Here is a 27071-nt window from a genome sequence, read left to right on the forward strand (position 1 = left end):
ATCGGAGCCGATACTACAGATCCTGTCGGCACCGACTTCGGAGCCGACAGAACGCTCGATGTATCGGCTCCAGCCGGAGCCGATACAGCTACAAAGTAACGGTGTCGGAGCCGATCGGAGCCGACACCGATGCCTGTGCCACATGGGTGTCGGAGCCGATCGAGCCGACATCGGCGGGTCAAAATTCGGCACCGATAGCCATCGGCGCCGAAAGCTTTGTGGATTCAGAATCGGCTCCAGCCGGAGCCGATCTCGACTCAATGAGTCGGAGCCGAGGCCGCAGGCTTAGAAACAGAAGCCTGGGCCTTGGCAGTTTTAGTTGATTTTGTGGAGCCGACTTAGCCGGAGAGCCCTCCGCAAGACCCCTGAGAATCAACCCTGCAGGACTCTCTGGCTGAAGGAGTGACAAATAGCACAGGAGTCCTGCAGGTGAAGAGGGCCCAAACAATACAGGCAGAAGTGTGACCGCCTGTCAGAAACATCTTCTGACAGCACGAGTCACACTTCTTAAAACCTGAAACCCTCTCCTTAGACATGGTGCACAACACACACAGACACACCAGTCAAAATTAAATTAAACAAAATACCAAGAGGTATTTTATAAAACACCAACACACACACCCTAACAGGGGGATGGGATAGGAAAATTGACTAACAAAAATTAAGAGAGACAGGATTTCTGTCAGAAAGGTAGAAATAAATTTAAACTATCAAAAAATTAGTTTTAAACTAAAAGGGGCTTGAAATATCACAAATGTGAACTACTTACCAGGAGCTGGTAAAGAGAAGACCTCCCAAGCGAAGTGGCAAACGAGATCTGGATACTTACTGCCTTGCATCATGGGATATGGGGCTGCCTCGAGCTGGTAAAAGGAGTTCTCGAGCTAAAGCAAGTGCCGAGTCGGAGCCGAGGATCGGCTCCGAACCCATCAAGCAAGAATGAAGGCGAGATTGACAACTTAACATTAAGTACGTTATCAGACCTAGCTGAGGGAATAAACCCCTTTTGGGCAAAAATAATGTGTCAGGAAAACTCTCCTTCACAACACAAAACATGTCACTATGTATGATATACTTTTAATAAGCTAACGTGGCAAAAATAAATCCCCCTGATATGCATTACTTAAAAGCTGTTAACAGAAAGCTGGAAACATTTGAGTGTCCTATCACAATTTTACACTTGCTTTAAGCACCATCACAGCATATTGTGCCCCCAAGTGCTATGCTGCACTTTCTTCCAATTCATGTCTGCTTTAAAGCTGCAATGTTAAAATGAAAACCTTTGCAATATTTATATAATTTATCCTGGGGGTATCATCATCTAAAAGGTCACTGAACATCATCCTCAGTGATGTCAATGGAGGAATTACATGCTGGTCTGTCCAAAAACTAACAAATGCACCACACTGCATGCACAAGGTCCGGTTGATTAGTCTATGGTTGCATGTTTACACTATCCTTTGAATGAGTTCAACAAAGGATATAGCAAAATTATCAGGGCAGGTCCCTAACAGAAGGCTTACAACGCTTATTTTATTAAATCACACACAATTTTGGTAAGATAGGGTAGAAAAACTCGTTGCAGCACTTTAGTTACAAATATCTTAAAACTGCAACATAAAACATCCAAGCGGTATTGACACTACTCTTAGATGCATACTTGAACTGTTTAGCAGCAAAAAGATGCTGAACACTACTTGGCTACTTTTGTAGTTTGCTTTAAAAAACTGGATGCTTCCCAAGAAATTTAAAGTAGAAAATCTGAATTATACACTTGTTTGCACCTTCAAATTTAACAATTTTGTACAGCTCAGTTTTACTTCTGTCTAAAGATTACCTACAACAGAAGCATCTAAAAATTATACTTTCCCATTCTCATTTTTCTGATCTACTGAATCTGAATGTCTCACAGCTATGAAAAATAAAGTGCAAAGAATTAAGGCAACATTTTTGTGCGGGGATGGGGTGGGTGGGGGACTAGATTTCCCTACAACCTGCTACATACGTATGTGCATGCATACATATGCACGTACCTAAAAATATAATACACACAGTTATGCTTGCTTTTTGCACTTTCACTATAGCAGTGCCAAGCACTAATGCTATGGATATTTTGATTTCAACAGGAATCATAAATGATATCTAAGTATTTGAAAATTTGAAACCCCAATGTTTCAGAAGTTCTGGTCAATGCAGAAACTTCATCTGTTTTCTTTAAAGTCTGACAATACTATCCAATGCAGCCTGAATCTTTAACACAGAATTATAAGATATACATGCTAAACAGTTATTGGCCTTTACTGCTATGTATTAGAAATATTTTCCCTCTCTCTGGGAAAAAGAAACATTCCTTTGAGCAATAAGCTGCAATCATACCTGCTCATTCAGCCTTTAATAAAGAACAGATGAGAACTATCCCTCTCTTACATACTAAAAAGGAAACGTACAGTCTGTGCACAAGTGGCTGAGAATCTCAGTGTTTTGTTTCCATAAATCTTGAAATGCCTTACAGAGAAGAAATCCTACAGGAACCAAAACACTGTGCATCAGTATCTCCTTTTTGAGGAAAACAAACGTCTGTGTTAGGTCAGTTGCAACTTCTTAGGTCAGTTGCAACTTCCAAAGTTATTTAAAGATTTAAAGATGTTAAAATCTCACACTAGTTATACAAGGGACTGGGGAAGAGGAATCCTTGTGGTTAGAGTGACCACTAAGGTGAGAAAATGTGCATCATAGATGAATTCCTCTTCCCCAAATGACATATGACATAGAAATTCCAGACTCTTTCTTTTCTAGGACGTTCACTGCGACATGTGTACTCATACTTAGCTGGAGCCCAAATTCAGACCCATTTACCAGTCCTCAAACAGAAATGTCTATGAAAATTAAAGCAGGGTAGCCTAACATCACTTGAAGTGATGGATGTGCACTCGCTGATGCCTATTATTTATATATCATACCCTGAGCAGCCTGATGAGCAAGCCGGACTGATATTATTCCCTAATAATTTTTTAAGTTTTGCAACAATGATCTTATGAACAGACACCTTATAAACAAGGCATAGTAGTCACTAACTTGAGAAATAACATTCATGAATGCCACATTGCCTGATCAATGGATTTTCAAAAAGCTTACAAGAAGGATATCACTGCTACTCCAAGTAGAATCAGAACACCATGGACTCTGTAGACTAATGCACCTTTACTACACCAGATGTTGCCTCATGAACAATTAGCTGTCGTATAATACTGTCAAAGACACAGTGGCAAGTAAAAAAATAGATAAATGTCAGTTAACCTATTTGTAATCCTTTTGCTCAGATTAAGGTTCACTCATGAAAGTAAACTACAAAACATCACTGGGTTGTACAGTCTTCAAAGTAGTACTGGCTAGCTAGTCCTTATGTCAAATTATTACAAGTCTTTCTAGTTTGACCACTTTTGTCAGATATACCTGGGCAATGTGGTCAGCATTGGCACTCAGTACTGTTTTCACACGATTTGCCTCTTTAAGCAACTTTGCCATAGCCCGTGGATTTTCCATCACATTTTTCTTTGTTTTTTTCTGCTCATTGAAACGTTTTGCCAGATGATCTCTCAACCGCAGATCCATCTCAAAACCACCCAGAGTTCGATCAAAGCTGCAAGATTAAAAACAGTTAACTGCTAGAAAAAAAAAAAGCAAACAAATAGAAGTCCACCGTCACACTTTTACAGCAAACTCCTAGTCAGTGATATTTGCTGCACTTGATTATATATCACAAAACTCAAAGATAGGCTACTGTTTTGCAAAGAAGTAAATTTAACATGATGCTTATAACCAAGCACATAAACCATCACACAAAACAGTTCATAAGCAAATAAAAATGAATACAAAAACACCAAATGAAATATGAGGCAAGGCCAAGTGAATCTGTTTCCAGTGAATGAAATACTGGCAGCCAAGTCAAAATCTCATGGCTATTTGGAAAGGCACTAGTAAGCACATCAAAAGGTTTCAGCTTAGTTAGGATGAAGAAAAAGAAATTCAATCAGGAATAAAAAGGAAGGCATTCAGTGTAGTTTGTGAATAGCATGACTGTGGTCTAAGACTAGTTTTGGTACTGTGCCTCAGATAGTGAACGGAGAGGTGAGAGTTGAGGAAAGTACAGTTGTGTAAGAAAACTTACCATAACGCTAGAAGCTCGAATATATCACTGCTGCAGTAACCTAAGCTACGTAGGTTATAATCCTACAGAGGACTTAATGTCAGGCCAACTTCCAATGGTTTAGGGGAACCTCCATGCACCCAGACAACTGATAGCCGGATCAGTTAAGTAAAAAAAGTCAGAGTTCTGGGCAACAAGCCCTTCAGAGCTTTCATGACAACTGAAGGGAGGTTAGAGCTACGGAACAGGTCAGTGCAAGGTATATAAGAAATGGGTCAATGCTACATATAGAAAAATCAATGTCCTCACCCTGGCAAAATCATACAAAAAATAAGGGGGTGGGGGAGGGGTGGCTACTGCAGCAATGATCTATTTGAACATATATTACGCCAGCACATTTACCTAAAGAACTGTACTAAGTTTATCATTAGGTCACTGCTTATGTTATACGTAAGGATTACCAAAGCTTAGAAAGTTTGGGAGGAGGAAGGATGAAGTTCCAGGAGCCCCAGAACAGTGGTCCTAGCAAAGCCTGCTCTAGACCTGGAAAAGGAATCTAGCTTGTAGTACTTTGTGAAGGTATGTACTGAGGATCAAGTTTCTACATTTACAATACTTCTAGTGTCCACTCCTTTCCAAAAAGCCACTGAAAAAAACAGCAGAGTGAGTACTGACCTGCCTGAAAATTAATTGTAATGGTGGGAAGAAAAGGAAATAGCATGGGGCAACTGTTTGGAAATTGTTTGCTTTGACATTAACTGTCTTGTTCAATTACCTTCATAAGAAATTAATAACTGATCACAATTTCTGAAGGTTTTAGTTCTGTGCAGATAGTACACGAGCTGTCTGTGGACATCCAGAATAAGAAACTTTTCTCCTTAATTTTTAGGTTCTTGAAAGAAGACAGGGAAATGGATAGCTCAGTTCAAAGTAAACTTAGATATCACTTTAGGCATAAATGAAGGACTTGTTCTCAAAGAAGCCCTATTTTTGGGGAAAATAAGAGTGAGTTGAAAGGACTTGTGATGGGGTCAACTTTCTCTTCTTGCAGAAGTCAGAGGAATAAGTAACCCAGTCTTCCATGTTACAAACCTCAAATCAACTTGATGTGCTGGTTCAAATGGAGCACGTGTTAATATTTCCAAAACAAAAATGAAGATCCGAAAGAGAAATTACCTGCTTTCTAGGTGGGCTGATATGCAGAAAACCTTTCAAAAATAGCTTAATATGAGTGAATTGGAAGAGGGGGATCCATGTGCAAACATGCTGAAATAGCTGAAAGATGAACCTTTACAGGATAAAAAAGGTAAACCAAAATTTCTCCGCTTTAAAGGCTCCCAATGAAGGCAGTCTCACACACTCTCACACACAGTCTGTAGTAGTTGCAAAGCACAAAACAGTTCAGTCAGCGACCATGTATAGTAAAAAAAAAAAAAAAAAAAAGCTTATTAGAACCAGTTTACAAAGTAAAAATTCAGTTGATTAAGCGCTTTCGTTTCCATTCTGGAAACTTCATCAGAACAGTGAAACCACATGTGTGGACCCATTTATATTTAATTTAAAATTCCAATTAATTCATTCATTGAATTGGTTAAAGGCGTAGTATAGAATATAACAAATATATATGCTTGATGACAAAAAATATATAAAAAAAAATATTTTTACTCTACACGGTCGCTGACTGAACAGTTTTGTGCTTTGCAACGACTACTGACTGCCTTCATTGGGATCCTGATAAGCGGAGAAATTTTGGTTTACCAGTGCTTGGTTTTTCGTTCTCCGTTTATCATTGCTTTGGTGTTATAGGATTAAAAAAAGGTCACAGTGTACCCACTCATGCAAATATTGTAGAATCAGAGAAATGATGGTCTTAAAGGAGTCTAGGGCCTTAATGAGGTATTAAATAGAAAATCTTTTCTGTTTGCTAAAATATGATTTCTCAGTAGTAGGTTTCTTTTCCTCCTTTAATACATACAAGTACTCACAAAACAAATGCTTAAAATGAATTAAAATTCTAGAATCCAGGCATCCATTTTTAATTGTTTCAAGTAACGGTGCATCAAATGACCCCTGTCTCATGTGAGCAAACTTGTGATAATTAGCCACTTCTGAGGAAAGGGTTTAACACTGTTGGTGGGTCCAGAAGGGAGTCACCACAATGATCTTTGGAAAGTCTAGACTCTTCAGAATAACCCTAGACATCAACAGAAATAGTAGAAAGGCAAAAAGGAAAGTTCCAGATTAAGGAAATGACAATGTATCCATTTTGCAGGCCTGGAGCAGAATTTTCTAGTCTGATGTGAATGGAAGGGAACAGATCTATCCGAGGTGTTCCCCAGTGCTGCACCAAATCCTGAAAGACTCCTTAATTCAGTTTCCATTTGTGAGGGTCTGTACTGGTCCAGCTCAGCTTGTTTGCCACAAAAAATTTTCTCTGACAGAATGCAATGAGGCTGCAGAGACAGACTGTGTTGAATTGCTACATCCCAGGCTACCATGGCTAATGTGCACAGAGGGTATGATCTGGAACCCTCCCCTTTTTATGTATCACATCAGTGTGGTGTTGTCAAGTGTCCACTTCTAAATGTCCTAGGGACCACAGAAGATTCGGGAATTAGAGTGCATTTATTACTGCCAACAGCTCTTTGTGCATTTTGGTCTGTCAGTGTAAGATTGAAGAGCCTTACATAGCCTATCTGCCTTTTTAAGGGCCGCAGGCTGTGGCGGTCATATATGTGGCAGGTTATTAAAAAAAAAAAAAAAACCTCCTACACAGCTGGTAGAAAAAGTAGGAACAAGAGGAGTCTAAGGAAACTCCACTTCAATGTCCATTGCATAAGGATAGAGTGTCCTTGCGAATAAACCCATCCTTTATTCCAAAAGTAGCTACAAACACCTTGCTATACAAGTCCTCCAGTTTTCTCCCCCACTTCTGCCAACAAAGTGGAGTAAATTATACATTTCTTGAATACAAATCAGCTCAGTTTCTACTTCCACCATGCAAAGAAAATTAGAAAGTCTTATCAACTGTTCATCTCTTTCTTGACATCCAAACTGGGACAAGGAGTCTCTAAAGTAACTACTTCTGGATAGTTAAACAACTGCATTTCATATTTGTAGAGAGAGAAGAAAGTACAGTTGTGTACACTTACGATAAATGTATATGTTCCGAGTGTATTAATTGTTGCAGTCATTACATTTGGGTAATCTGCTGGCAGGCTGCCCTCAGTCGGCCAGAATTCCAAAGTCTTGGGTCCTGCGCCAGTTGCTGTCTTCTCTTCCATGATGTCAGGTAGTCAGGGGTATAAAACTTGCAGCAGACTCAATTTTCTTTAGTTTTTCTTGCCCCCGATGTCAGGTGCCCCCAAAAAGGTAGCAATATTATATAAATACATGCATCAATATAAACTTTACCTTCATCTACAAGCAAATACACCACATAGGTTGTAGAAGATAGTGAAGGAAAGATAAACTTCAGAATGACAGGGGGATGGCGGGAGGGTAACTTGGACTGCAACAGTGAATACACTCGAACATCTACATTTATGGCAAGTGTACACAACTGTACTATGTTCTTCGTGTTTCACTGTTGCAGTCATTACATTTGGGTAGAATCCCAAAGCTGTGGTTGGGAGGCTGGAGCTAAACAGCATTAGGTGCGGCTATAAGGCCCTGCAGCACTGCAGTGGCAAAGCCTGCCCTGGACTTAGAGTAGAGAGGCAAATGGTAATACTTTGTAAAGGTGTGAACAGAACTCCAAGTAGCAGCCTCTAGAATGTCTTTGGTTGGTACTCCTCTGAGAAAGGCTGCTGAAGTAGCTGCAGCTCTGGTGGAATAAGACCTAATGCCCTTGGGCACAGGTTTACCATGGTGTAAGTAGCAGAAACGGATGCAGTGGCTTATCCACTTTGAAATTGTCTGCTTTTAAATAGCCTTTCCTTCTGATCCTGCAGCATATGACACTAGTAAATGCTCAGTTTTTCTTAGAGCTTTAGTCCTGCTCAAGTAGAATCTTAGCTGTCTGTGAATGTCCAAGGAATGCAGAATTCTCTCCCCTTTGTTCTGTGGATTTGGATAAAAAGTTGGCAGATGAATTGTTTGGTTAAGAGCCACACTGGAAACCACCTTAGGCATAAAAGTAGAATTTGTCCTCAGAGACACCCTGTCCGGGTAAAATATGATAAAAGGCTCTACAGCCACGAGGGCCTGTAGCTCTGAAACTCTTCTTGCTGAAGTAATTGCTAGTAGCAAAGCTGTCTTCCATGATACGAACTTTATATCAGTGGTAGCAGCTGGTTCAAATGGAAGCAGGGTGAGTTTTTCCAACATATAATTGAGGTCTCATGCAGGTAATGGTGATCTTCTAGGGGGCCTTAAATTTTTGGCTCCTCTAAGATACTGCTTTAGTAAAGGATGAGAAAGGATTAGTGGCTCTGTGTTGTAATGAGCCGAAATGGCAGAGGCATGGATTTTGATTAATGAGAAAGATGGGCCTTTTTCAAGCATCTCAGTTAAGTATTGTAATATCTGAGGAATATTTGGTTCTGCTGTATCAGTTCTTTGTGCTTGATTCCAAGCACAGAATCTCTTCCATTTGTCAGCATCAGATTTTCTAGTACTAGGCCTTCTGGCTTCCAAAATGACATCCATCACAGCTTTACTGACAGGTGTCATTTGTATGATTACCTGATTAGCCATGCTGCCAGGTTTAGAGTCTGTAGTTGATTGTGCAGGATCTGATTGTTTTGCTGGGACAGTAGTTGTGGTGTCTGAGGCAAGGTCCAAGCTGGGTATAGAGACAAGTTCCTTAGGACTGGGTACCAGTATTGGCGGGGCCAGTCTGGGGTAATTAATACCATCTTTGGCTTTTCTTGTCTGACTTTTAGGAGGACCTTGGGTAGAAGAGCAAGAGGAGGAAAGGCGTAAACTGAAAAGTTTCTCCAACTGAAGGATAGGGCATCCACTTTCCATGCTTGTCTGTGATAAGTCCTTGTGCAGAATCTTTTTAGTTGACAATTTTGAGGAGAGGGAAATAGATCTATGTCTGGGCTCCCCCACTTCTCTGTTATCATGCTGAAGACTTGTGGATTTAGTTTCCACTCGTGAGGATCCATAAGGTTTCTGCTTAAATTGTCTGCCAAAGTGTTTTGCTTTCCCTGGCAGGAATTGAGCTTAAAGATGCATTTGGTAGGTCAAAGTTGTGTCCCACAGTGCCATGGCTAATCTGCAAAGGGGGAATGAGTGTGTGCCCCATTGCGTGCTTATATACCACATGACTGTGGTGTTGTCCGTCTTTATCAGTAGTTGTCCTGGATGAAGTAAGTCCTTGAAGGCTGTTAGGGCATTTTGAACAGCTAGCATCTCTTTCTGGTTGATATGTAGATGCATTTGTTTTAGCGTCCATATGCCCTGAATGCATCTTCCTGCAATGTGGGCCCCCCAGGCATAATCTGATGCGTCTGTTAAGGTTTGGCTGGCAGGGGGTAGAGTGAAGGGCCATCCCATGTTTTGGTGACAGGCCTTTGCCCACCATAGGAACTCCTGTTGCAGGCAGGGAATGAGAGGAATCATTGTCTCTAGACTGTGTGAATGTTGACCCCATAAACTTTTCAGGTACCATTAAAATTTCCTCATATGCCGTCTTGCATATTGAATTAGTAGAATGCAGGATGCCATGAAGCCCAGAGCCTGCAGAATTTGTCTTGCAGGAGACTGGGTTTTTGTTGCCATCAGTTTGAAGTAAGTAGTCAGTTGCCTTTGTCTGGCGCAAGGTAAGCCATCTGGGCAGTTGTATTTAAGCTTGCACCCAGGAATGTTATATTTTGAGAGGGTACCAGTTGTGATTTATTTTCGTTTATAGTGTACCCTAGGCATGTTAGAAGCCTTTTCACAAACGCCAGGTGTCGAAGAAGAGTGTCCTTGTTCTCTGCCTGAATGAGACAGTGTCCAAGTAAGGATATATTTGTATACTTCTTTGTCTGCAAAATGCAATTACTGGTGCCAGGTATTTTGTAAAGACCCTGGGCGCAGTAGATGAGCCAAAGGGCAATGCAGAGAATTGGTAATGCATTAAGCCAGCCTTGAATCTGAAGTATCTTCTGCACGATTGTCTTATTGCGACATGCAGGTATGCCACTTTTAGGTCTAATGTCACCAGCCAAGCATTCTTGCCCAGCATGGGCAGAAGCTGCTGCAAAGTCAGCATTTTGAATTTTGGAATGTCCAGGTATGTGTTCAAAATAGATAAATCCAGTATTGGCCGCCAGGCCTTGTCCTTTCTGGGTACCAAGAACAGTCTTGAGTAATAACCTTGTTCTTTTTCCTGTTCTGGTACTGGTTGAATGGCCCCCATATCCATGAGGGACATAACCTGTTTCGGTGCCTCTGCCCATTGACTTTTGGGCAGCTCTGGCCAACCGTTTGCCATTGGCAGAGTGTGGAAATGGAATCTGTATCATTGTGATACTATGTTTACTACCCACTTGTCCTGGGTTATTAACTGCCAATTTTGAGCAAACAGTGCTAATTTTCCCCCTAAGGGTGCTGTCAAAAGATAAGTGCTTGGTGTAGGCAGAGGGAAGTCATTGGGACTGTTTTCTGTAGGTATGCGCTTTATCTCCTCCTGATTTAGAGGTAGATGCGCCCCCATTGCTTTGACCTGTATGAATCTTATGCCTGGTATCTGGAACCCTTAGGGCGTCTGGATTTGCCCCTTTGAGCTCTGTCTGACACAGGAAAGGACCAATTCTTTGTAGGCCAGTGTCTACTGAATCTTGGTGGTTGCACTTGTAAGAAGTCTTTAACAGTTTGCATAGACTTAGCTTTGTCTTCCATTTTCTTTAAAACCTCCTCTGCCTTAATACCAAAGAATCATGTTGTAAAGGTGCATCTAGCAATTTAGCTTTAACATGATCAGGCAAATTTTGTTCCTTTAACCAGGCATGCCTCCTAATCACATATCCAGTAACTGTGGCCCTGCAGGAGGCCTCTAAGGAATCAAAACCACATTGCAAAGTATGCTTTCCAACTTGTTCAGCTGCATGCAATAATTCCTGCAATTCTTTATTTTCTGCACATTCTGAAATCATCATCATTTTCTGTTTCAGCAATCCCATAACATGTTATTGGTACTTAAGCATGTGAAATTGACAGTTTAAGGCCGACTGCCAAGGTTGCAGATGTATAAACCTTTTTCCCCATCTGTCTAGTGCCCTTGAATCTCTGTCAGAGGGGTAGGGTTTTTTGCTGTTGAGGCCTTAACTCCCTTTGGACCCTGTGATATAGTTTCAGGGTCAGCAGCAGGGTTTCTAAATAAAAATTTATGCGAGTCGGGGACCCTGTAATATCCGTCAGGCTTACTGGGAGCCGGAGGTCAGGGGTCAAGCTCGACTCCGAAAACATATCATCCACAATGTCTAAAACAGGGGGAATGGCTAAAGGCTTGTGCTGAGGGAGAAGAAGGAAATCCCGGAGTCTCTTTTTTGATTCTGAGAAGTCTTGACTCTCCCAGTGAAAATGCTCCCTCAAAGTATGCAATAATCCTCTGGAGGAGATGCAGATGGAATAGACTCCTCAGCATTAGAATCCTCATAGGGAGGTACAGATAACTCCTGATCAGAAGAGGAATCAAAAGAAATAGAAACCTGATCTGAAGATTCATAATCAGTGTCTTGCCTAGGCCTCTTATCTGGAGGGGGATGGGTACCCCTGATCAAGGTAATAATGTCTTCAGCCATTTTGATCATCTGCTTTTTAGGCATAGAGGCCTGTGCACGTGGCTCAGGTGTCATTTTTTTTTAGTTTTAGAAGTTATCTTTGCCTTTGGTTTTGTAGCTGTCGTCGGTTTGATATATAAATGTTGAGGTCTGAATACACCCTCAGAAGCTGGTGCCTGCTCAGGGGCTCTGAACCCATCCGAGGGAGATACATCCGTCGGTCCAATACCTTGAGTATCTTGCAGCATGCCGGACACCACATGGGTGTTGGTAGAGACCTGCGACTCGAAGGTATCAGGGGCTGCGAAAGCGCCTGAGTACCGGCGACTGGCTTAGGAGAAGCTTCATGGTCGATTATGGATCTCGACTGCCTTTCTCTGTCCTTTTCTTTGCGTTTTTTATGTACTCCGGTAGTCAGATTGCTATCAGATGACATTTCTGGGTAGTTAAATCTGTTTCCAAAATATTTTGATGCAAAAATATACCGATGCTTAATAGTGCGTTGGTTAAATCTAGCACAAAACTGACAGCCAGGCACGTTGTGATCAGGGCCTAGGCAAGGAATATAGTATAAATGCAAATCCTTATGAGGTATTTGCTTCCCACAAGTAATACAATTATTAACTTTTTCTGACATCGGTAAAAAGCAAGAAAAAAGTTTCCCCAATGGGGTACTTAGCTTTAGTGAAGACTTCGGTTCTGAAACTCAAACTCGAATATTTCAGTAGTCGACCGACCGACACTTGCGAAATGCTTCTGCTTCGGGTACCGCACGGCAATAAAGACTAAAGAAAATGGCGTCGGCTGCATGTTTTATACCCTTGACGTCATGGAAGAGAAGACAGCAATCGACGCAGGACCCAAGACTTTGGAATTCAGGCTGACTGAGGGCAACCTGCCAGCACATTACCCAAATGTAATGACTGCAACAGTGAAACAGGAAGAACACGGAGAATGATCTGACCTAAACCCATCTATGTTTAATTGACTAGATCTGTGACTACTACTACCACCTTCTTTTCAAGAACTTCCACTAATATTTGTACTGCAGCCACTTGGTCCAATGTACATACCGTCATTTCTCATTACAGATTGGATTTACACTCAAGACAGAATTCTTCCATTAGGGCTCCCAAGGGTTTCATTAGCTGAGGACACTGTCCCATCTGTTGAAGAAAGGATGAAAGAGATATTAGCTAAGAAAGTTATATATTTAATACAACAGATCTGTGTTGTCTGCTTCCATCCTTCCTCAACTTCCTGCCCTCATTCCCCCTTCCCTTGTTCTTGCTATTATTAGCTACTGGTTTCTGGTATGTCCATACTGCCTTTTCCCAGGTCTGTTTCATATGCCCTTCAAGTTCCAAAGCAGAATGAGATAACATAGTAAATATATAAATTATGGTCTTTGAGGAGAGAGGCCTTTGTCCATTAGTAGGTGCTTGGGCAAACTTGAGCTGAGGTAGCTTCAGGAGCAGGAGGACATTGTGGGTATGGGGAGGAGCCCAAGCTTTGGATACAAAGTTTAAAGTGGCTGAAATCAGATCAGAAAACCCATCCACTGAACACACAGAAGAGACATCACTTCTGAATCCCAGTTCATTACACTGAAAGTCTTCAGAAACAGATTTTCTTCTTTAATAGAACTAGAATGCAAAGCTAAGCCCAATAAATCTTCCCAATACAGGGTAAAAGAGACAATGAAAGATACAGGTTTAATTTTCTGGTTCTTTTTACAAGGAGTATCCACAGAAGCTTCAACTCATGTCAGAGGCATCACTCCAGATAATAGACATCAGTCTGGCCAAGAAGAGAAGCAGAGCCCTTTGTGAATGACAACAGTGGTTCTTGCATGCACAGAGAGGACACTCCAACAGCCAGAGAACACATGCCTGCCCCCAAGTCCACAGCAACTGAACCAAGATGCTCTCCTCCAAAAAAAAAGGAAGCCAATCTGGTGGTTCCCTGCCATAAACAAATTATACAATAGAAGGAAGAAACTGATGCAGAAAAGACGAAAATCCCAGGATGCAAAATACTCCCTCAACAGCCTCAGTAAAAAGCTGAGATCCCTCATAAAATCCTCCAAAGCGAGTTACGAAAATAAAATTGCTAAAGATTCCAAGGACAACCACAAGGCATACTATAGTTATGTCAAGAATCTAAATGGCAATGCTCAGATCTGTGCTGAGCTACAACAGAATGGCATTAAATATACTGATCCCAAGGATATTGTCAATATCCTGGCAGATTGATTCAGTGCCAACTTCACCCCCTCTCACCCTCCGAAGGGCCCAGCTCAATACCAAAAGATTGCCAAATTTCGGTAATCATGGCCACACAGGTAAAAAACGCACTCTCCAAACCTAAGAATACAGCATCCATGGGACCAGACGACATCTCGGACTGTGTACTACATGAACTACAAATTGAACTGGCATCTCAGCTAAATGTCATGTTTAATCATAGCCTCACCTCAGGCTTCGTGCCCAATGAATGGCGCACAGCTACAGTTATCCCACTCCACAAGGGGGGATCCACCTTGGATCCTGGGAACTATCGTCCCATCAGTCTGACAAGCCTGATCTGCAAAGCCATGGAACGCATTATCATGAAACTTATAAACAAAGACAATGGCAACCTTCAAACACTGGACCCCACCCAGTTTGGTTTTGTAAAGGGCCAATCTTGTCTCCTCAACCTGATTGACTTCTTCGAATCCGTATCCAGAGCCATAGATGAGGGCAAGGCGGTCCAAACAGCCTATCTGGACCCCGCCAAGGCCTTCAACACCATCCCCCACTCTGGAATCATATAAAAACTTACTAAGCTGGGCAGTAATCCTGATGTCACTCGATGGGTTGAGAACTGGCTTATTGACAGAACCCACACTGTAAAACTAGCAGACTCAAAATCCAGCTCCAGACAAGTGACGAGCAGAGTACCTCAGGATTCAGTCCTGGAACCATTCTTGTTTGGCATCTACTTTTCTGAAGTACAGGCCAGCACTAAGGGACTCTGGCTAACAAAGTTTGCAGATGACTGCAAACTGGGAGTCATTATTGAATCCACAAATTATGTGGATATTTTACAAAAGGGCCTTACAGAAACAGATGCTTGGTGCCAGAGCCATGGGCTCAAACTCAATAACAAGAAATGTACAGTTATCCCCTTTGGGAAAAAACATGTACCCATGAATTACCACATAAGTGGCAGTACACTAAACACCGAAAGTGTGATAAGGGACTTAGGGACACAAGTGGACAGTGGTCTCACTTTCGATAACCACATCGCCACAACAGTCAGGAAATCCTTCTATGTGGCACAACTCATCATTAAGGGCTTTTCATCCAGAAAAAAGGAGGTCATTGTCCCACTGTACTCATCCCTCATTAGACCCATTATAGAGTACAAAGCCCCATTTGGTATGTACCTCACAAGACATCTGCAACAACTGGAAAGGCCACAGAAATACCTCACTAAAAGAATCACAAGCCTAAAGCAGATGCCCTATGCTGACCGTCTAAAACAAACTCCAGCTATACTCTGTCGCATATCGCCTGCTCAGAGGCGATCTCTGCTTAACATACAAGGCCATGTCAAACCCAGAGCTGTTGGACATGCTACACTTAAAGTGATCCCAATCCCTCAGAGCCACACACTCCAGGGATCTAAACCTGGTCATCACAATGAACAAAACATGCTGGAGGGATAGGCTCCTGACCCAGAGACTGCCTATACATGTCAAGCTGAGCGCCTCTTTGGCCCTCTTCAAAAAGAACTTTGACGATTGGATGGGAGATAGGAAATTCACCCCAGGGATAATGTCAATCGCCCTGTTAGGCAGGGGCCCAGGGAAGTAATAGCCAGGGAATTATGGCTAGGCTTGTATAAGCCCTAGGGCAGATAGCCTAGTACCAACCTATGAACTGAAGGGACTACACCAGAGGAAGAGAAGGAAAAAGATGAGTGGTATGAGGAATCTAAAATGGCTACTGTAGAATCATCCATCTGCAGCTGAAGCAAGGTAGTAGCCTGGCAAGCTGGCAAAGGCGGTCTAGAAACCTTTTCTTGTGTTCAAGAACAGATGAATCGTAAGCTTTTCCATGGTTAATTTGAGAAGGAAGTCTGAAACAGAGAGATGCCAGCAATAGCCAGTAAAAAGCAAGTAACAGAATAGTTGCATTTTCTCAAAAATTAGTGATAAGCACAATACACACTTGTCACAATCCCAAAATATATTTTATAAAATTACTGATAAAAATAAGCTTTCAAAAATTACACTAAATTAAAACACACTAGTTCAACTGACAAAATTTTTTTGTGACAGTACCATAAACCTAGCAATAATTAAGCAATTATTTCACAAAAGTGTTTTTCTGGGGGGGGGGGGGGACGGACAAAAAACAAATGTGGAATGAATTTCCCAAAAGGAACTTTTCCACTCAGCAGGATAGGTTATCCAACCACAGATCCTCTAAAGCCCACTAGATGAGCGCTCTTCAGCTGCAGGAAAGCTCTGAAGGGCTTGGTGCCCAGACTGGATTTTCTCCACTGTCTGCTCGAGCCATTGGTGGATTTGGGGTAATGGAAGGTGACCTAAACATTTAGAGGCTACCTGACCATTATCTCCTGCACAGGGTATGCCCATACTGCTAATGATTAACATAACATCAAATATGGTTAAGTGATCACCATTCTTGTTATAAATAAAATCTATACTACAAGCATGTGCTTCATTGTTAAACTAAAGCAGCTACCTGGCTGCAAAGCTCTCAAACCGTCTTTACCACCATCTTCACCAGTGTGGTCAAAAGTAAACTGTCATTCAATTCTTAGCCTACACAAGTTTAATTTCACTCTTTCATCAACATCTTCTGATTTCTCCTACCATCATCTTTTTCTGCCATGTAAACTCCCACAGATTCGTAAGAAGATGCAACAATATGGCATGTGCTACAACTTCATGGTTAGTTGCTGTTTGTCTTTCGGCTTTTCCCGGTTAGGGGTCGCCACAGCGGAAATCCAGTCCCCTAATGACTGGCAGTTGTTTTTTATGGTGTCGACTTGCCAGCCCGACGCCCAACCCTCAACAAAGGCACGCCCATTCAACGCATGTCTTTCGAACGCCCACTCGACCATGGGGAGGACATGCAGACTACACACAGAAGGCACTCCCAGGATCGAACGGGAGAACCTCTTGCTGTGAGGCAACAACGCTACTGCTGCACCACCGTGGTATTACAACTTCTAGTTTAAAAAGCTGAAGATACTAAAAGCCTTCACTGACCTGTGAAAACTGCAAGCACCTGATGCTTACTTAGCCTTATTTACTTACAGATAGCTAAGCATGCATACTTTAGTACGCAGTTCACAAAGGCTTCCCTTCCCCTACTAATTGCAGCCAACATTTCCTTGAAAAATATTCTGCTTCTGATATACACTGCAAATGGTTGTTTGCTTACTGTTTCTCAGGGGGTTGAGCATCTGGGACAAGTATTAGTTTTTCACAAAAACTTAGTTTAAATAACTTTAAAAGTAATATGGAAGGTTTCCCGCTGAAGTGAATTTAGCAATGGAACAGCATTAGCCGAGCATTGACCCTCAAAAGCCCACAGAGGAGACCTCTTCTTGACGTCAGGAAAGCTCTGAAGGGCTTGGCGCACAAACCTGTTGTTTTAGTCAGCTCATATTGAGCTGTCTGGGTACATGGAAGGTGCCCAGAAGCTTTGGAAGCAGGCTGGCTGTTGTATCCTATGCAGGACATAATCCACATAGTTTAGGCTACTATAGCAGTGATCACTATGATTATTCAGTTCTACAACCCTCTCAGTTTTCATTTTTGAAAGGATCTATGTATCTAAGGAAACAAAAGTGTATTTTTCAGAGGGGGAAGTCTTGATTTTGGAGGGATGGCTTATTACTGCTATTTGTAGCCCTGTTGAATTATTCTTGGTACGAGTCTGTTATTTGATTCCAGAGATGTAGGGCAAGAGATGGATTGACTGCTACTTTGAAAGGATGGCCAGGGTGGGAAAGAGAGGGACCGTCTTAAGTAGTCATGCATTCCTCTTGGGCTAAGCTCTCTAAGGACCACACCCTTTCTCTTGGATTCTCTCGCCATTTTTTTTTAAATTGCCATTTTCCTTTTCTACTGACTTTGCTTGAATGGTTTACTGAAGGAACAGGGCTAGAGAGAGAGAGTTTCTGCTATATTTAGGGACTGGTGACAGCAAAGCTGCATTACTTCCTCCATTAATTTGCCCCTTTCTTCTAAGCATTTTAGGACCTCAGCTGAAGAGCTACATAGACATATTTCTTTGTGGGTGCAGTGAGAATCTGGGGTTTAACATCCTTAGAGACACCAACTTAAAATGGGCATACTTATGCATTACAGAACCTGTGGCTGCTGTTACAGAGACTGCATCTACTGCAGCAAACAAGCACTTAATGGAGTGTTTTCTAACCTGTGATGCAGAAGAAAAGTACAGTTGTGTACACTTACCATAAATGTAGAATATCTAGAATATAAGGAGCTTTTATGGCAGATCAGATTAAATGCAACAAAACCCCCAGGTATGAATGAATCAACTAGCATTAAAAGTGTTTTAAAGATCAGACGAGCTAGGTTATAAGGCAGGTTTTTCATGGAGAAACACACATTTTTAGCATTTTTAACACTTCAAACAGAATTATTTAAGTTATTTAATTCATTAATTAATTCAACAAAGGCTATTTAATTCAATCTAATGAATTTATTTATTTATTTAACCATTCCAAGTAGTTTTGGCAATAGGATATTTTAATATGGCATTTTAGCAGAAGGTTCAGCAACACTGTGCACAGTGATTTGCTTAGTAGGATTCGACATGAGCAAGTTTACCCCCTTGTTACATGGTAGTCTTGTCATTTCATTCTTGGTTTTTAATAATTTTTAACGTTTTGACTGCTATTACTATTGAGATCAGTTTTTAAACAATTTTACAACACACTGTTCAAAATATTAACTTTTGAAAATGCATTTAAACATTTATAATGATATGTTATATGCACACACTTGTATTTTTGTAAAGAACTGTGTTGCTTTTAATGACTCATCATTTATTGTCAGTAGATTTATGTTTTTAAAAAGAGAATGGGGTGTGTAGTTATGTGTTTTGTTACACAAACTTTGATAAGGGCACTAGCACTTTAAAACCCGATTGTGGGTTAATCAATTAATTAATTGTGTCACTTGTTTTCAAATCTAATTAATCTAATTAAGTGAAGCAAAGTTTAATTGAGAAGAGTATTTAAACCGAGGCACATCACACATACTTTTGTCTTGATAAAGCCTGATATTGATCAGGCGAAAGCGCTTGATTTTAAGTATTCCTGTAGTGTTTCGTTTTGTAAAATAAAGAAGAGGATTATTTGGCAGCCGTTTTTGTCGTGGATTACTGCTTCTTGGTATTATTCTTTTTATTTTGGCTTACCATAAATGTAGATGTTCGAGTGTCTTCACTGTTGCAGTCATCACTGTAAGGTTCTTCCTGCCAGCAGGCAGCCTTCGGTCGGCCAGAATCCCAAAGTCTGGGTCCGGCGTCGGCTGTGAACTCATCCTCCCCGACGTCAGAGCGACAGGGGTATAAAGCTCCCAGCCGACGCCATGTTCTCCAGTTTTTCTTGCCCCAGATGTCAGGGGGCCAAAAATAAAAGGCTAAAAGTGAAACAAAATACCACAATGGTGTAACATACAACAAAACCCATACCCTGTAGCAAATACACCTCAGAAGAAGGGTAAAGCAGATAACCACACCAAAAAGAGTATAAGAGGGGACAGGAGGGAGGGTAACCCAGACTGCAACAGTGAAGACACTAACATCTACATTTATGGTAAGTGTACACAACTGTACTATGTTCATCGTGTTTCACTGTTGCAGTCATCACTGTAGGGTTGAATCCCAAAGCTGAGAAAAAGGGTGGTGGTTATACAGCAGAAGGGGCAGCTACAAGGCCTTGCAAGACTGCAGAGGCAAAGCCTGCACTAGATTTAGAGTAAAGAGGGAGATTATAGTGTTTAGAGAAAGTATGCACTGTAACTCCAAGCTGCAGCTTCCAAAATATCTTTGGTAGGAACTCCCCTGAGAAAGGCAGCTGAAGTAGCAGCAGCTCTGGTAGAGTGAGTCCTAATTTTTCCAGGGATTTGCTTTCCATGATGAGACTAACAAAATCTGATTCCATGAGCAATCCATTTAGAAATGGTCTGTTTTGAAATAGCTTTGCCTTGAGAATTAGTTGCATAAGAAACAAACAGTTGGTCTGTTTTCCTGATATCCTTGGGTCTGTCCAGGTAAAAACGAAGCTGCCTGTGTACGTCCAGAGAATGTAAGATCCTCTCCCCCTTATTTTGGGGATTAGGGAAAAAGGTTGGCAGGTGAATAGTTTGGTTTAAAGCCACTTTAGATACTACTTTAGGCATGAAAGTAGGGTTAGTTCTCAAAGAAACCGTCTTGATGAAAAATAATGCAAGGTTCCACAGCCATGAGTGCTTGTAACTCAGACTCTCCTGGCTGAAGTTAAAGCCAGTAGGATGACAGTTTTCCATGATAGGTACTTTATATCAGATGTGTTAGCAGGCTCCAAAGGTGGCAGAGTAAGCTTTTCCAGTACATAATTGAGGTCCCAAGCAGGAATGGGTAGAGTCCTTGGGGGCCTTAAATTCTTTGCCCCTCTGAGATATTGTTTGAGAAGTGGATGTGAAAAAATAGGTGGATCTGTGTTATAATGTGCAGAGATAGCTGAGGCATGTATTTTTTTGGAAGAAAAGGATAAGCGCTTAATGCAACATATCTGTTAGGTACTGTAAAATCAAGGGAATATTTGGAATGAGAGGATCCAATTCCTGAGCCTGCATCCAGGTGCAAAATCTCTTCCATTTTCCTGCATAACATTTCCTAGTGCTAGGCCTTCTGGCTTCTAAGATAACATCCATAACCTGTTTGGTAAGGGTTGGATTAATTACAGATCCTGAATACGCCAGGCTGCCAGGCTGAGAGTTTTGATATGAGAGTGCAGGACCTGGCCCTGGTGTTGAGACAAAAGATTTGGAATCTGTGGTAGAATCCAAGGAGGTTCCTGGGAAAGATTTATCAGTGTTGAGTACCTAAATTGTCGAGGCCAATAAGATCATCTTTGGTTTGTCCTGTTTTATTTTCAATAACACTCTTGGTAGAAGAGGCAGTGGAGCGAAGGCATACCCGAAAGGTTCCTCCAACTGAAAGAGAGAGCATCCGCTTTCCATGACAGCTTGTGATATGTCCTTGTGCAAAAAGTCTGTAACTGGTAGTTGTGGGGAGATGCAAATAGATCTATGTCCGGGCAGCCCCAGGCTTCTGTAATCATCTTGAATATTTGGGTGTTGAGCATCCACTCGTGTGGGTCTGACAGATTCCAGCTCAGATTGTCTGCCAGAATGTTTTCTTTTCCTGGCAGAAATTGAGCTTGTAGATCCACCTTGTAAGCCAGTGCTGTGTTCCATAGATTCATGGCTAGTCTGCAAAGGGGTTAGGAGTGTGATCCCCCCTGCTTGTTTATGTACCACATCACTGTGGTGTTGTCTGTCCTTATCAGTAGCTGCCCTGGCTCTAAAAGATCCCTGAAGGCCATGAGGGCATTATGTACAGCTAACATCTCTTTTAAATTGATATGTAGATGCTTCTGATCCTCTGTCCAAAAACCTTGCAGGCCTTTCCCCTGCAAGTGGGGCTCCCCATGCATAATCTGAGGCATCCGTGGTTAGCACTTGGTTGGCTGGAGGTAGACTGAAGGTTTTCCCTTTGTTTTGAAGACATGCAGTGTCCCACCAACGAAATTCGTTTTGTAGGCAAGGTAAGACAGGAATCACTGTTTCCAGACTGTGACAATGCTGGGACCAAACGTTTTTAGGTACTGTTGTATCTTCCTTATATGCAATCTTGCATGTGGTATGAGTAGGATGCAAGAGGCCATGTAACCCAAAGCCTGCAGAAATTTTCTTGCAGTTAGCTGAGACATTAACGCCAGGCTCTTGAAAGTTAAAGCCAGCTGCCATTGTTTTTCTGGCATCAGGAATGCCATATGGGTTGAAGTGCTTAAAAGAGCACCCAGGAAAGTTATCTGTTGAGTGGGTATCAAATTTGACTTTTTTATGTTCACAGTGAATCCCAGGCACTTGAGCAGATTCTGAACAAATTCCAGGTGCTGGAGTAATATGTCCTTGCTGTCTGCTTGGATAAGGCAGTCATCCAGATAAGGGTAAATTTGAATTCCCTTGAGTCTGCAGTAAGCTACCACTGGTGCCAGGCACTTGGTAAAGACCCTGGGCGCAGTAGATAAGCCAAAGGGCAGCGCAGAGAATTGGTAATGCTTCGAGCCTGCCTTGAATCTGAGATATCTTCTGCACTCCTGTCTGATAGGAATATGCAGGTAAGCCTCCTTTAAGTCCAATGTCACCAGCCATGCATTTTTGCTCAACATTGGCAGGAGCTGCTGCAGAGTAAGCATCTTGAACTTTGGTATCTCCAGGAAAGTATTTAAGACTGACAGATCCAGGACGGGTCTCCAAGAATTTTCCTTTCTGGGAACTAGAAAGAGCCAGGAATAAAAGCCTTGTCCCTTCTCTGTATTTGGAACCAGTTCTATGGCCCTCGTAGCCATGAGGGACCTCACCTGTTTTAATGCCTCTGCCCATTGATTTTTTGGAAGGTCTAGCCATCCATTTGGTTTTGGCAAGGTGTGGAAGTGGAATTTGTAACCTCTTAAAACTACATCCAGAACCCACTTGTCTTGGGTAATGCAAGTCCAACTTCGGTGAAAAAGGGAAAGTTTTCCTCCCAGAGGGGCTTTCAGGAGAGAGGATCCTGGAGCCATGCAGGGAGAGTCATTGAGCCTGTTTCCTATAAGGTTGAGACCTATCCTCTCCACCCCTGGGGGTGGAAGCACTCCATTGTCTAGGCCTATAGGAGGCCTGAGCTTGGGCCCTCCCTCCCTCTGGGGCGCCTATATCTGCCCCTCTGAGGCCTGTCCGAGCTGGGAAAGGACCAATTCTTAGCTGGCCAATTTCTGCTGAATCTAGGAGGCTGAACTTGCAAGAAATCCTTAACAGTCTGCATGGATTTTGCTTTATCCTCCATTTTCTTTATAACCTCTTCAGCCTTAGACCCAAATAAAACATCATGTTGAACAGGGGCATCCAGTAATTTTGCTTTTACTTGGGTCAGGCAAATTTAGTTCCTTTAGCTAAGCATGCCTTCTAATGACCGTGCCAGTGGCAGCCGCCCTGCAGAAGGCCTCTAGAGCATCAAAGCCACAGTGTAAAGTAGGTTTTCCCACCTGCTCAGTAGCATGCATTAAATCTTGTAATTCTTTATTGTCTGCACATGCAGAAAAGGTAGACATTTTTTGTTTCATAACAGTCAGAAGATATTGCTGATATTTCAACATATGGAATTGACAATTTAACGCTCTAATAGATAAGTAGCAGAAGTATACACTTTTTTGCCCCATCTCTCCAAAGCTCTGGAATCCCTCTCAGACGGAATAGGGTTCTTAGCAGTGGCGGCTTTAACACCCTTAGGACCCTGAGAAATGGTTTCTGGATCAGCAGTAGGATTTTTAAACAGAAATTTGTGTGCGTTAGGAACCCTGTAATATCCATCAGGCTTAGCAGGGGCCGGAGGAAGAGAGTCAGGGGTTAAATTAGAGTCAGTGAAGACATCATCCACAATATCCAAAATAGGAGGAATAGCAAGGGGTCTGTGTTGGGGAAGAAGAAGGAAATCCCAAGGCCTTCTCTTAGATTCCGAGTACTCCTGGCCTTCCCAGTGGAAATGTTCCCTCATATCATGTAAAGTTTCCCCCAAAGAGTAATCTTCAGGAGGAAAAGCTGAGGGAATGGATTCTTCAGCATCAGAATCCTCATAAGGAGGAAAAGAATAATCCTGTTCAGAGGAAGAGACGGAAGAGATAGATACTTCATCAGAGGATTCATAATCCAAGTCATGTCTTGGCCTTTTGTCTGGAGGGGGATGTGCACCCCTAATCATAGTTAGTAAGTCCTCAGCCATTTTAAGCATTTGTTTTTGAGATTTAGGTCCTAGATCAGAAGAAGCCTGGGCTTGAGTCCTTGATTTAAGAGTCTTTGCCTTTGACTTTGCCTTTACTTGAAGCTGCGTAGGCCTGAAAACTCCCTCGGAAGCCGGTACCTGCACAGCGGCTCCGGATCCATCTGAGGGAGCATTATCCGAAGGCCCTGCACCTTGACTATCTGAAGGCCTAGTCGGCTCCTCATGGGAGTCCGTTTCGGCAAGCAGCTCTGAAATGGCCAACGACAGGGGCTGCGAAAGCGCCTCACTGACAACGGCCAAACTGGTAGCTGGCTCGAATTGTGAAAGGTCATCTGATTTGGACCTCGGAGGCCTATCCTTATCCTTGCGCCTTTTATGAACTCCGGTAGTCGGAAGCGTGTCCGATGACATGTTATAATTAAACTGCCGTCCAAAGTAATGAAATGCAAAATCGTATCTCCGTTTAACAGTACGTTGATTAAATCTAGTACAAAACTGACAACTAGCTACGTCGTGGTCAGGCCCTAGGCAAGGAATACAGTAAGAATGAAAATTCTTATGAGGTATTTGCTTCCCACATGAAATACAATTAACGTTTTCTGACGTTGGACTGGAGCAAGAAAAAAAGTTTCCCCAACGGGGTACTTAGCTTTGAAAAGAAGAAGGTCTTCGGATTGAAGCACCAAAAATAACAGGAGACAGCCGATCGGCACTTGCGAACTGCTTTCACCGCGCGGCAAGAAAAACTGGAGAACATGGCGTTGGCTGGGAGCTTTATACCCCTGTCGCTCTGACGTCAGGGAGGATGAGTTCACAGCCGAACGCCAGACCCAGACTTTGGGATTCTGGCCGACCGAGGGCTGCCTACCGGCAGGAAGAACCCTACAGTGATGACTGCAACAGTGAAACACGATGAACATCCAGGGTAGAAGGAGAAGTTCTGAAATCTAAATTGGGCACAAAAAAAAAAAAAATTTGATGCATGTAAAAAAAAAGAGAGAGATGTGGCCACATGGGTCTGGCAATAAAGCATGTATCTCTGTTTTCAAAACTAATGAATGCTCTTATACCCTTCTCATTGGGTATGGGAATGAAGGAAGCTAAGGACTTACAAGTACCTTTCTTATCAATAGATATTAACAGCCTACACAGCTGGATTCCTGAAACAGTATTTGAGAGATTCGGGTAGTTTACATAACCTATTAATCTTCTTGCACGCAAGAGGTTGAGCTTCTGGACAAAAATAAAACAGTTGAAAATATCATCCAAGCCCCAAGAACTGGTGGAATTGCCAAGAGATAGGGTGAATCAACATTAGGGAGAACATAATACCTCTTCTGAGCCACCAATCTCTCTGTTCGTATCTCTCTCTCTCTGTCCGTCTGTGTGTGTGTGTGTGTCTCTCCCTCCGTCTGTCCTTGTCTCTGTCTCCATAAGTGTCTCTCCGTCCGTCCGTGTCTCTCCGTCCGTCCGTGTCTCTCCGTCCGTCCGTGTCTCTCCGTCCGTCCGTCCGTGTGTCTCTCTCTCTCTCTGTCCGCCTCTCTCTCTCTCTGTGCGCCCGTCTCTCTCTCTCTCTCTCTGTGCGCCCGTCTCTCTCTCTCTCTCTGTGCGCCCGTCTCTCTCTCTCTCTCTGTGCGCCTCTCTCTCTCTCTCTCTCTGTGCGCCTCTCTCTCTCTCTCTCTCTCTCTGTCTCTCTCTCTCTCTCTCTGTGCGCCTCTCTCTCTCTCTCTGTGCGCCCGTCTCTCTCTCTCTCTCTGTGCGCCCGTCTCTCTCTCTCTCTCTCTCTCTGTGCGCCTCTCTCTCTCTCTCTGTGCGCCTCTCTCTCTCTCTCTGTGCGCCCGTCTCTCTCTCTCTGTGCGCCCGTCTCTCTCTCTCTCTCTCTGTGCGCCCGTCTCTCTCTCTCTCTCTGTGCGCCCGTCTCTCTCTCTCTCTCTCTCTGTGCGCCCGTCTCTCTCTCTCTCTCTCTCTCTCTGTGCGCCCGTCTCTCTCTCTCTCTCTGTGCGCCTCTCTCTCTCTCTCTGTGCGCCCGTCTCTCTCTCTCTCTCTCTCTGTGCGCCCGTCTCTCTCTCTCTCTCTCTCTGTGCGCCCGTCTCTCTCTCTCTCTGTGCGCCCGTCTCTCTCTCTCTCTCTGTGCGTCCGTCTCTCTCTCTCTCTGTCCATCTCTCTCTGTCCGTCCCTCTCTATCTGTCCTTCCCTCTCTCTCTGTCCGTCCCTCTGTCCGTCCGTGCATCTCTCTTTGTGTCCGTCCGTGTGCATCTGTCCACACATGTGCGTCTCTCCCTCTCTCTGTCCATCCGTGTGCATCTCTCTGTCTCTGTCTGCCCGTGTGCGTCTCTCTCTCTCTGTCCATCCGTGTGAGTTTCTCTCACTCTCTGTCCGTGTGCATCTCTCTCGCTCTCTGTCCGTGTTAGTCTCTCTCTCTCCGTCCGTGTGCGTCTCTCTCTCTCTCTGTGTCCGTCCGTGTGCGTCTTTCTCACACTCTGTCCATCCGTGTCTCCCTCTCACTCTGTCCGTCCGTCTCTCTCTCTCCATCCGTCTCTCTCTCTCTCTCCGTCTCTCTCTCTCTCTCTCACAGGTTAAACAAGTTTTTCATTTTTGAAATGGTGTCAGAAAATAAGATCGCCTCAACAGGAGAATCAGAAGGGATAGTTTCTTCACACTCGGACTCACAAGAAATTGGAGAGCAGATTGGGATGCACAATCCAGCACTTCTGTCTCACAGAGCAGCTCTTTCTCAAAAAAAAAAAAAAAAAGAGTGAAACCTTTGCCTCTCAGAATTGGAGGAAACTAGGGTAGAGTCTTGCAAAGACTGAAAAGACCTAAAGTAATTTAACAAAACTACGACTCATCTTGAGACCCCCTGACACTAGCAGTGGGAGGAGGGGAAAGAGATTATCTGTTTTGGGTGACTTTTTAATTAGGGGTCTCAAAGTCTTGGTGGTATTAGACATCCAAATCTCCATGATGGAGTCTGCTACCTCCTCTCTTACTAAAACATGAGATGTACTGTCTGCCCTTTCTGATGGATGAAAATGTTGCTTATGTATGACAGTCAGTTTTAACTGTTGTGGCAAACTCCTGACCCTTAGTGGCTTTTTGCTAAGGCATTACCAGAAGGGTCGG

At 42.8% G+C, this 27071-nt stretch overlaps 1 protein-coding gene across 1 annotated transcript in view; it reads right to left on the reverse strand.

Annotated features, from left to right (window-relative positions):
* Positions 1–27071, reverse strand: part of HYOU1 (hypoxia up-regulated 1) — a 1290196-nt gene that overhangs the window by 675556 nt on the left and 587569 nt on the right. The window contains exon 9 of the mRNA XM_044079444.1: positions 3454–3640. Within this exon, the coding sequence (XP_043935379.1) occupies positions 3454–3640 (187 nt within the window). The remainder of the gene's footprint in view (positions 1–3453; positions 3641–27071) is intronic.

Source organism: Protopterus annectens, chromosome 8.part0, assembly GCF_019279795.1.
Source record: "Protopterus annectens isolate FY-2018-M chromosome 8.part0, PAN1.0, whole genome shotgun sequence".
Lineage (NCBI taxonomy): Eukaryota > Metazoa > Chordata > Ceratodontiformes > Protopteridae > Protopterus > Protopterus annectens.